Here is an 11,631-nt window from a genome sequence, read left to right as displayed (position 1 = left end):
AAGTTTGAGTTAGTTTAGTTTCAGTTGATGCAATGGAACAGGCCTAACTTGAGCAAGGCTACTACATTCAGGTTCTTGCCATACAGATTTTTTGTTTGAGGTTTAGGATAGGATCTTGTCACGGCTGCACTGCAAAACATCTGCAAAAATCTGTTTTTGAAAACAGACCCATGAGGAGCACAGCACTTTATTCTCAAAGGCATACAAAGAGGTGGTGTATATTTGAACATGGCCACAAATGATTAGTAGGCTATAGCTAATCACATATATAGATTATGAACAGAGCATGGTTAATTTAATGATCAATCAATTGATTGTGTTCCGGCTTGGATCAATGGAACCAACATAGTATACTTTAAGTTCCTATTCATCTTTATCACGATGAAAACAAAGAGAATACCATGACATTTTTTATATTGTCTTAAATATTAATGTTATATTATCATTCAAATCTTAGTGTTTTGCCAACTTGCAACATCCTGACGGCCTACCAGGCCCACACTTTGGGAATCACCACTTTTAACTGTAAAAACACAATCATTGAATTGATATCTTCTTTAGGATTCTTCCTTTTCGTCTCCATGTGTGATGATGTAGCAGAGGGACTTATAGTCGATGTTCCCGGCCACATCAATAGGAGCTACTGAGAATGCCTGGTCCACCTGGAAAGGTCACCATAGAGACAACGGCAGGTGAAGTTAACAGGCACAAGATGGAAACAGACTGGAATGATAATCAATGCAGGACATCTTGAGGGTTTTATGAAACACTGTATGCAAACCTCTTCTGCTGTGAATTTATCAGCCTGATTCATCAGTAATCGCCTAAACCTGGATAAAAAAAAACATCAAAGGTGGTAAAAAAAAGGAATGAACTGATTAGCCTATTGTATATTATTCTGTATTCTTTTTTTCATTGAAAAAAAAACTTGGAAACCATACTCATCCTTGTTGACAAAGCCCGTCGCATTGGGATCAAAAAGCTTGAAGGCAGCAAGTATAGTCTCCTCAGGGTCAGTACCTGCATTCAACAAGGAATTAGCATCCAATATTGTCGCTGTCGGGCAGAAACCTCTTATCTCCATATTTTAACTTTATATGTTTTTCGTAAATGAATGCCCTACTAGATCATAATACAGTGTCACACAAAAGTATCAAAAATAGCAGATCTACAGGCTCAAAACGGGTCACAATTTTGAGCTTGCAGATCTGCTATTTTTGTTGTTTTTGAATACTGAAAATTAACAGTTTTGGGCAACGATACACTGGTCAGTAAATCAAGTTAACAGTAAAGTAAAAGTTATTGTTCTTTTAACAACTTAAAGGAGTAGGCCTACTTCACCCATTTTCAACCAAATCTTCATATTATCGGTCCTCACTAATGTTCATTAATATGGCAAATTTTTGGATGTGTTTAGAGGGCTATGCATAGTTCATAAACCTGCCTACCAATGGGAATCACAGCTAATAGCAACTACAACCTTTACAAGAAATTGTACCATCTTATACTGAGAATTAGTGAGGACCGATTACTGTTTATGAAGATGCTGTAGGTTGAAAATGGGTGAAGTGGTCCTTTAAGCCCTATACACTTCATCGTATGATGAATTGTGAAAATAGCAGACAATGTGCAAGCTCACAGATACAACACGTGAGCTTAGGTCTGCTATTTTTGAACAATTGTACAAATTTGGAAACATTTAGAAACATCACACAAAATAGGACTCATGGTTAATGTGGCTAAAGTCCGAAGTGCATTTTGGTTGCTGGTGCATTTTGGTTGCTGTGACCCCAGTGATCTCACCGTTGAGTTTCTCCCCAAACAAAGTCAGGAACACAGTGAAGTTGATGGGACCCTTGCCTTCATTCAACATCCCATCCAGCTCCTCGTCACTGACATTGAGCTTTCCTGGAGCATGCACAAACGCACGCATACACACGCACGCAAGCACGCGCGCGCACACACACACACACACACACACACACACACACACACACACACACACACACACACACACACACACACACACACACACACACACACACACACACACACACACACACACACACACACACACACACACACACACACACACACACACACATTATTATCTAAACATGATGGGAAGAGAAACCTCCAGTTTGGCAACAGTTAAGTGCCATTCATATGTACTGTATGTCGTATTTAGTCGCGGACTGTGGACGCCCATTTGAAAAGATTTAGTGCCAGGTACCCCCATAAGTTTTGTGTTTAAACTTTAAACATTTTCAAGATTATTCCAAATTTCTCACGATTACATTTGTTTTTCTCCAACAGAGCTGATCTGCAAGCTCAGAATGTGTCACATTGCGATGAGTTGTGATCTTGTTATATTAGCTAATTTAGCTGGGGAACCTGGGGGTACCCGGACCCCACTTTGAGAACCACTGATTTAAAGACTTTGAAAATGAATTACCAGTTAGGCCTAATGCCAAAATCTTTATTGTTATTATTATTATTAAATACTTACCCAGCTGTCCATACGTCTCCTTCAGGTCCTGTTTTTTAATTACACCATCTCTATCTTGATCAATGCAGCCAAACGCCTGCAAGGAGAAACAAAGAGTGTGGAGCAATTTCCTCTGATTTGAGTGGAATTTGGATTTGTAATTGTGGAATATACCATTTATGAATTGCGACACATACAAATTTGAAACGGTGTCTGCTTTCTCACAGGCACTCTTACCTCCTTGAACTCCTGTATTTGAGACTGCTCAAACATGGAAAAGACATTGGAGCACGTCTTCTGAGCTCCCCTCTGTCTCTTATTAGCAGTCTTCTTACTCGCCTGGAACCCATGCAAAGACAGAGTTCACACAAATCATACAATACCACCACGGTTCGATTTGTAAGAAGAATTGTAATACTAGAGGGGTAGGGACATTTCCTTAACCACTTAAGTCCTATAGCCTATACTTCTTTGTACGACAAATAGCAAAAATAGTCGATCTGCAAGCTCACAACAGGTGGCATCCCAATGCGCAGTGAATGATAAGAATAAGAATAATTTGGTCCCCACTCCTTTGGGGTATTTTTTGTCACTGTATATTTGCACATGAAATATGCCCTCTGCATGTATCCATCCTAACTATATTAGGAGCAGTGAGTCAGGGAGCAGATAAGGGTTAGGTGTCTTGCTCAGGGACACTTCTATAGACTAGCCGCCCCTTGTAGATCTTTTACTTTTGCTGTTTTTTAATTTGAATTGTTTATTTATTTTTGACCCCCCCCCCCCCAAAAAAAAAAGAAAAATAGGGAAGCCAGAGTTAATTGGTTAACATACATTGGCTAACATATATTTTTTAAATTAAATGGTTAAATTGTGATGTTAACAGCAGGGATAAAACATATCCCTACCGGTGGATATCAGAAGCAGAGGCAAATCGAACACTGGACAGAGCTGTTCATACAGCTTAAATCAGTTAGTTAGTTTCTTTATTGATACAATTGTATAAAATGTTGGGTCCAAACAATAGTCAAAAACCCATGAATAAAAACGTTGGGTACAACACAACACAAAATCCCTTGACTCATACAACAGGAGCAGGACCCATGCAAAAAGCTACCATAAACAGCCGCCAACACCCAAGCCAAGGTCAATCAAATCCAATATGACTGCATGAGTACTTCTTTTACAGAATGAAAAAATGACAGCATTATTAAGTCATTTAGTTCAACTCTCAAAAAGCATGCACGCCAAAAGGAAATGTGTAAATGATTGATTTCTGCAACTGGAATGGAAATGATTCCTCAGGCATGCAAGAGAAAAGTCTTTGTTTGACCACTTGCCCCTAATCAGTGTCATGATGAAAGCAGGAAATTATCAGCACATTAAACAACACTTCTGGCTCACTAGAGAGGTCATTTTTTCCAACATTCTTTGAAGGAAAGTATCGACACATTCTGGAGATATTAATGTACTTACCATGTCTGTAGGAGTGTTATAAATCAGTTGGCTCCCAGGCTATAGGTGTGATACTGGGGACTGTTTATGTATGGCCCTTGTTATCTGCTTGCTGCCTATAATAGCCTCTGGTGGGCAACATAGTCCCTTACATGGCTCCCTTGGTCCTCTCTCTCTCTCTCTCTCTCTTTCTCTCTTTCTCTCTCTCTCTCTCTCTTAATGGACCTGATAAGAACTGAAGAACCAAGGATTCCTCTGGTCTGGAAAAAAGAGATAAGGAGAGTGCAATGGTGGGATAGAATATGCAAGGGACAAACGCTGATGGGACGTAAGCCCTGCCTAATACCCTTGTGAGTGGCTAAATGGCAATATTTTTCCTTGGGTGGCCCCTTATACTAATATACATGTATATTGGACAAGAGCTGAGACCCCCCACATATGCGCACACACACACATACACATAGACACACACGAGCACGCACGCACGCACGCACGCACGACACACACACACGCACGCACGCACGCACGCACGCACGCACGCACGCACGCACGCACGCACGCACGCACGCACGCACGCACGCACGCACGCACACACACAGACACACACACACACACACACACACACACACACACACACACACACACACACACTCTCATGCAGGTGTTTTTCAGACATGAAAAGCCCAATATACCTCTCGTAAGACGAATAGCACAAATAGCTGAGCTACAAGCAGGTGGGAAAATGTAGGCTATTTCTGACTATTGTACTATATAATGACCCAAAATGCATTTTATGATTGTAGTGTGATACATGTTTTAAATGTTGGACTACCTCCAAACAGAGAAGGCCTCCCCCTGTGATCTTTGGCGCCCTCCTAAGGCGAGCCTGGACCCCAGGTTGGGATAACAGTAACACAGTAACACAACATTTTTGAGAGTTCCAGAACTTTTGTCTAGATAATCTCATTAAGCAGGATTTCTCATAGCCTACTGAAAACAGCAGTTTTGTCATATACTGCTATGATTTAAAATAGGTCAACAAATTATCAAGGCATAGCGATTTTATTAACAGTCAAACGTATTCACATACAAAGCACAATTTATTGTCAAGCAAGTATGAAAATCAAGATCTCCCAGCTTAAACATAATGTTATAAACATCTTCTTTTGTTAATAAATACAATGTCAAAGAAATATTTAATTGATCACACACAGGAAAGACTACGCAATACAGGAATGATGTTTTTATTTATTATTTATAATAACACCTCTAAGCTGAAGTCACATCAGCATATAGACAATAACCATCTCTTGCACATCATCCTGCCAGTTTGCACTGGTATATTACAATATCAGTGAATACATCCATTTTAAATATGGTCCGCTCACACCCAAACACAATGGACCCTATATCCATGCAGACATTTTGACTGGTAAACAGCGCTGAAGAATGTAACGTTAACTGTGGTTGTGTTTCATTTAGGTGTTTCTGTGTGACGTCATGAAGTTAACTGTACAGGAGCTGTCCATGCTGTTGTAAAACCTAGGATTCAAGCCCGCTCTCGCACGTGGGGAACCAAGCTGTACCACTCATCCAAAGGGGAATCCCTCATTGGCAAGGGGAAATATTAGGCTTATGAGGTGGGGGCAGAGCCACGTCATTACATTTACCTTGCTTCGACCTTGCGCAGAGCTACTCTGTTGCATTACACCGCCCCCCCCCCCCCCCGGGAAGTATAATCAGGGTCACGGCACCAATGTAACACCCAGAATCGGAACCCATCTCCCATGTGGGAAACCAAAAAAACTCCGCTCATACAAAGGGGAATCCACCCATGTCCAGGAGAGATATTAGGCTTATGAGCTTCAGGCAGTGCTACTCCATTACATTCACCCCCATTTGTCCTCCCCCACCGGGGAACCCTATCAGGGTCACAGCGCCAATGTAACACCCAGGATTCAAACCCGGGTTTCCCACGTGGGAAACCAAACATTCACTGCTCATGCAAAGGGATCCATCCTTATTCGGTTCTTAAGTCTGATGTAATTTTGTAGTCCGATGTCACGTCCGGGTCCAAAAGGCACCAGCGCCGTCCACTCTTCATTGTAAACAACATGTTGGAACCCGTAAATCTTTTTACAATAACCTCCTTTTTCAGAAATGAACCATTGAGGGTTAATAAGGGTCTTAATGCTAATATCATAGAAGTACAAAGTATTTATTTATTATTATGATTTAACATTATTATTATTAACATTAAAACACTTGGACCCGGAAGTTATTCTAGCGGGGCGCAACGTCACGTCTTAACAATCGAATAGGGGACAAATGAGCTGGCAGGGCTATGCTGTTACATTCAAACTCCCCCCTCCAATTAAACGTTATTACCTTCAGCTGTGTTTACCTGTCAGAATGTCTGTTGTGAACATGTTCTATTGATAGTCAGTCAGCCAGGAAGCAGCCAAGCAGGGATTCTCAACTAGCTTTCTTGCCATCCAATTCTTTCGGGTTCAACAAGGAACCATATAAGATATTCACAAACACATACAGTAGTGACATTGCGACAAATTGGTCTCCTTTTATCATACTACAAATCGGTATCTATAATACAAGTTGCCGGTGGTTTCTTGTCTGTGCTCCTTCAAGTATTGAGCGCTCTTCCTCGCACACTGGCGCACATCTCTCAGCCAAAGTGCTTGCTTCTGTAAAGCCTGGAAAAGGCTGCAGCGGTATTGTACATCCCTGGACAAGGACATCACCATCACAGACCTAGAGTTCACTGAGGCCCGCGTTGCTCCCTGTTCAAAGGTCACTTCTTGCATGATTCCTTTACTGCGCCATCATGCAAGCTGCCATCTTACAGGCCACCGCCGAGATAAGGGCTGCCCCGCGGCCGCTTCCTTCCTCTGATTGGATGAACGTGATGTCACAGTGAGGTGTTAGCTCTCTGACAATTTTGTGGAACCTGTCTTGGAAACTGTGAGAAAGAAACAACAGGGTTACCACCATACAATAATGTGTCCCACATGGAGGGCATTCAAGCTTCACGATTCACTGTATATAGCCTACGGGTAGCCTATACAAGATTTAAATTCTTTGGTTTTGGTACCTCAACATTTTAGCAACAATAACAACTAGACGCGTCGCAATTCCGGGGAAATTGCAAAGTGTGGTTGCGCCGACGCCGGTCCCCCTATGGGTCAAAGTGGAAATGCTTTTGGGAATTTGTTGAGTAAAGCACCCTCGACATGTGATTCAAATTTGGGATTGACCGGACGTTTCGTTCGTGATTTCTGGCATTTTTGGTGAAACGGGCCCCTCCCACTAATTTTGGAAGCCATTTACGGACGAACGGTAAGGACAATCAAAATGCCGTTTGGATATCTTTACCGCATGGGTCCATAGATCATGTGTACCGATTTGTGTGAGATTAGGACAAAATTTGAAGGAAAAGGAGCAAAAAGTGTGTTTTGAAGGAAATTCAAAATGGCGGAAAATCTATCCTGACGCAAATGGGCGTGGCCTATATGGGGAGATGCGTCGGGACCCAAGGAATCCAGGTGAAAAGAAATTTTGATTTTACGAGCTACGGTTCAAGAGTTATAGGCCAAAAGGTAAAGTGGGCTGTTATAGCGCCACCATGTGGCCGATTGGTGTAATTATTTTTCTAATAATTTTGGACTAAATTATGAACCTCCCTTCCAAATGTGGTAACTCTAGCTCTTACGGTTTCTGAGAAAAAAATACTTGAATGGGAGTTTTTGCAATTCCCATTAAAGTGGATGGGGAAATTTAATGCACTAATAAATCAATATCAAAAAATCTATCCTGACGCAAATGGACGTGACCTATATGGGGAGATGCGTCGTGACCCAAGGAATCCAGGTGAAAAGAAATTTTGATTTTCGGACCTACGGTTCAAGAGTTACAGGCCAAAACGTAAAGTGGGCTGTTATAGCGCCACCATGAGGCCGAATGGTGTGATATTTTTTTCAATAATTTCGGACAATATTATGAATTATCCCTCCAAATCTGATAACTCTAGCTCTTACGGTTTCTGAGAAAAAAATACTTGAATTTTAGTTTTTTCACTTTTCCATTAAAGTGGATGGGGACATATAATGGCACTAATAAATTAATATCAATTAAACTATTCAACCAATCTCTTAGCCCTATACGCGCACGATTCCCGATTTAGACGGTCATTTTGACATATGGCACAACATTGGGGGATAAAAACTGTGGGAGGAGATGCGGTCACAAAAAAGTTTATCTATAAAGAAAGAAAGAAAGTGTGTAGAGTACTATAGTCTGGTTGCCCTGTTGGGCAACCACACTAATAACAAAACAATTATAAACAATAGCAACAATAACGATGAACAGTAATAAGACAATGAAAATGTTGGTGCTGTTTATAGTAGTATTCTACATAATATTCACTGTTCTGACTGTATTTGACTTGCCGTACCATTGCTGCAGTGTCTGTGTTACTGTTAAAATTGTGATGTGTGTTTTTTCTTTTCTTTTATAGGCCTGTGTTATGTGATGTGCTGCCAATTGCCCTCAGAGGACAAATAAGGTTGAAACTTGAACATCTCTCTCTGTCACACGTGCTGCTTCCTTCCTCATTCTCCACCTCTACACCTTTCCTTGTGTCTTGTTCTCATTTCTCCTGCCATTCCTCACCATGGGTGCAGCTTGTACACAGAACCATCAACCCCAATGGTGATCTTTATAGCCTCCTGGCAGCGCCGTTCTCTCATGAGGTTGATGACGCCAGCGAGGCCAGCTCCACACATGTGAGCCGAGCGTGTGGACACGCTCTCACAGACCAGACGCACAATGTCACAGTCCAGCTCTGACGGAAGCACGCCCAGTGAAGACAGGATGTTGTAAATCTGTTTCCTGTCCCCAGAGTCACTAATGAATAAGACGAGGACAACAGAAATATTAACGATCTTTCCAAGTTTCTTTTCTTGTTTTTCCCAATTTTTTAAAGTTAGTTGCCAGTTTCCAATTTTCCACAAACTTGTGTGTCCCTGCTTACTAACCCCTACAGTTGGTTATGTTTCAGGGTAAAGACAATCATTTCTCCTCTGATACACATGAAGTTGTCATTCACTTCTTTTCACCTGAGATTGAGGAGATTCACTGGGAGGGCACACCACATGCGAAAGAACGCTTTATCTGAGCCAGTTCCTCTCCCTTCTGAACAGGTGCCCTGACCAATGTGTAGGAGTCACTATTGCAGCAACACCGATTGCCCTCCCCTTGAACGTGGCCAATAAGCTCTGTGCCTAATTGTAGTCCTATGTTTCCAGAAGGTGGCATACCCATTTCCTGTTTTGGTTCATTTTACCTTAGCTTCGTTTGATGAGCTCTGCAGCAGATTTGAACTGGAAAGACATGACAAACGGGTATGCCACCTTATGAAACCTGGTACTACAGTTATGCACAGAGCCTATTGTGTTGATTGGAGTGCCCTGCCAAGCCGGAGGCACAGAGGAGGATTCAAACCCAGATTCCACTCTGGATGGCAGACACGGTGGAGGCCCTATGACACCCAAGCGCCCCACCATCCTTCAAAGTTAACCGAAGAGTTCACGGAGCAGGATCAGGTACAAGTTGTACAGGCTTTCACAGTTAGGACGACTCACCTCTCCACCTGTGAGACGTAACGCGTCTCAAAGCTGCCACGAGTTTTCAGAAGGTCTGAGGCTTCACTGTTAAACAGCAGGTCCTCATTGACCAGTTTCAGCAGAACCAGTCTCACTAACTCGCCCATGTACTTCCCACTGATCAGCTTCTCAAATCTACAGCATGAGAGAGAGAGAGAAATTAAGTTATAAGAGATTAGAAAACACGATGGGAGGGGCTTCAAACACCGGGTAAGAAGGAGAGGTGCTGGTAAAAGGCGATCTGCGTCACAGAACATGAGCAAACAAATGTCTTTCTCTGTATGGGTTGGGAAGCAAAGAGGGAGCATACGAGAAGCCGGACAGAAATCCCTATGTCACAGTGGCTGTCTATGTGAGGGCGGCCGTCAGTGCGAAAGGTAAACAGCCATTAGGGCTGCAGGCACTATAGCGTACGCTGGAGAGAGAGGTCATTAATCTGACCCCCCCAAGCCCCCCTGCCTGACCACTGACGTACCTCTGACCAATCACACACAACCACAGGAAAAACAACTGGTCGCCTAGCAACCTCACAGACATCTCATGTGAGCTCAGGTGAGTATTTGATTATTGCTGAACGAATGATGATTATAAGAGAAGAGAAAGAGAGAGAGAGAGAGAGAGAGAGAGAGAGAGAGAGAGAGAGAGAGAGAGACAGAAACATTGTTCTATTTTTCTAACATAGTATATGTGGTCTCACTCCAGCTGGGGGTTAACATATACATTGGATACACACACCTGCCAGGAATGAATGAATGAATGAATGAATTCATTCATTCATTCATTCATTAATTCGTTTATTCATTCATTCATTCATTCATTCATTTATTCATTCATTCATCAGTGCTTAAAGGAGAATTTTGGACTAAGGTTTTCTTACCTTTTCTATGATGTTATGATATCTTAGGATGAATGGTACAGTAGAAAAATGTCATAACTCCATCCGCCACAGCTTAAAACGTGCGCGGATAGGCCTTAGGTTAGATCACATATTTTAATAGCTTTTTTTTTTTTTTTGTGAGATCTGACGTTCATAGTGACTGAACAGTGTCAAAAAAAAAAAAAAAAACAGAAGCCCGCTAGACGAGTTTGAAATCTTGAGATTTCAATCTCGTCTAGCGAGACTTCGTTTTTTTTTTGTTTTGTTTTTTGGTTTCATAGTGTTCAGTTCTCTCTCACAAAAAAAAAGAAAAAAAAGCTATTAAAATATGTGATCTAACCTAAGGCCTATCTGCGCACGTTTTAAGCTGTGGCGGACCAGGGATGGAGTTATGAATTTTTTCTACTGTACCATTCATCCTAAGATATCATAGCATCATAGAAAAGGTAAGAAAACTTTAGTCCAAAATTCTCCTTTAATGGAATTAAAAGTGTAAAACATGCATGCAGCATTTGTGCTGGTGAATGACTCACAGCTGTTGTCCGGGGTTGATGGAAGTCTCATCGACCACCCTGTCGTACTCCAGCCTGAACTCCTCCAGCTCCCCGTGGTCCCCGAAGGCCCCCCACTCTGTGTTCACACACATCCGGCCCTCCTCGCCCTCCACCAGCTCTACCGTACGCATCTCCTCCATGTAGCATGCATTACACCCCGTGCCTGTGGAAGACGGGAGATTTAGAGCACGTGTGTGCATGCATGTGCAAATATGCTTATGTAACTGAGTTTACTCGTTGCGTAGTTGGACAGGTTGTTGTCTTGGTGGAGGTGCGTGCGTGCGTGCGTGCGTGCGTGCGTGCGTGCGTGCGTGCGTGCGTGCGTGCATGCATGTGTGCATGCGTATGTGCGTGCAATGTGAAGGCGTCCTCACCAACAATCATTCCCACTTCACAGCTACGATCCTCGTAGTAGCAAGAGATCATGGTGGCCACTGTGTCGTTCACCATAGCAACCACATCCATCTCAAAGTCCTGAATGACACAACACATTTACAATCAACACTGATGTGACTCTTAACTATTGTAATATATGAAATTCAGGTTTTGTAATAAAGTCTTGTATAAATGTAACAAAGA

General features: G+C 42.2%; 2 protein-coding genes across 2 annotated transcripts in view; both read right to left on the bottom strand.

The window, feature by feature from the left end:
* Nucleotides 1-557: 557 nt before the first annotated feature.
* On the bottom strand, nucleotides 558-2,824 carry myl7 (myosin, light chain 7, regulatory; the record flags this gene model as incomplete). Its single annotated transcript, XM_084055720.1, has 6 exons — nucleotides 2,726-2,824; nucleotides 2,510-2,585; nucleotides 1,804-1,908; nucleotides 942-1,020; nucleotides 782-830; nucleotides 558-662 (listed from the first exon to the last, which is right to left on the bottom strand). Exons 1-6 carry the CDS (start codon nucleotides 2,759-2,761, stop codon nucleotides 558-560), a joined length of 450 nt encoding a protein of 149 aa, XP_083911846.1. The 5' UTR covers nucleotides 2,762-2,824.
* A 3,948-nt stretch (nucleotides 2,825-6,772) lies between these two features.
* Nucleotides 6,773-11,631, bottom strand: part of gck (glucokinase (hexokinase 4)) — a gene marked incomplete at both ends in the record, with an annotated part of 9,243 nt that continues 4,384 nt past the window's right edge. The window contains 5 exons of the mRNA XM_084055717.1: nucleotides 6,773-6,920; nucleotides 8,630-8,863; nucleotides 9,601-9,756; nucleotides 11,032-11,215; nucleotides 11,427-11,526. Of these exons, the coding sequence (XP_083911843.1) occupies nucleotides 6,773-6,920; nucleotides 8,630-8,863; nucleotides 9,601-9,756; nucleotides 11,032-11,215; nucleotides 11,427-11,526 (822 nt within the window). The remainder of the gene's footprint in view (nucleotides 6,921-8,629; nucleotides 8,864-9,600; nucleotides 9,757-11,031; nucleotides 11,216-11,426; nucleotides 11,527-11,631) is intronic.

The sequence above is a fragment of the Gymnoscopelus microlampas genome (genome assembly GCF_963454915.1).
Source record: "Gymnoscopelus microlampas genome assembly, chromosome: 4".
In the NCBI taxonomy this organism is placed as follows: Eukaryota; Metazoa; Chordata; class Actinopteri; order Myctophiformes; family Myctophidae; genus Gymnoscopelus; species Gymnoscopelus microlampas.
The sequence above is the reverse complement of the archived record's forward strand: the minus strand, read 5'-3'. Positions and strand labels throughout refer to the sequence as shown.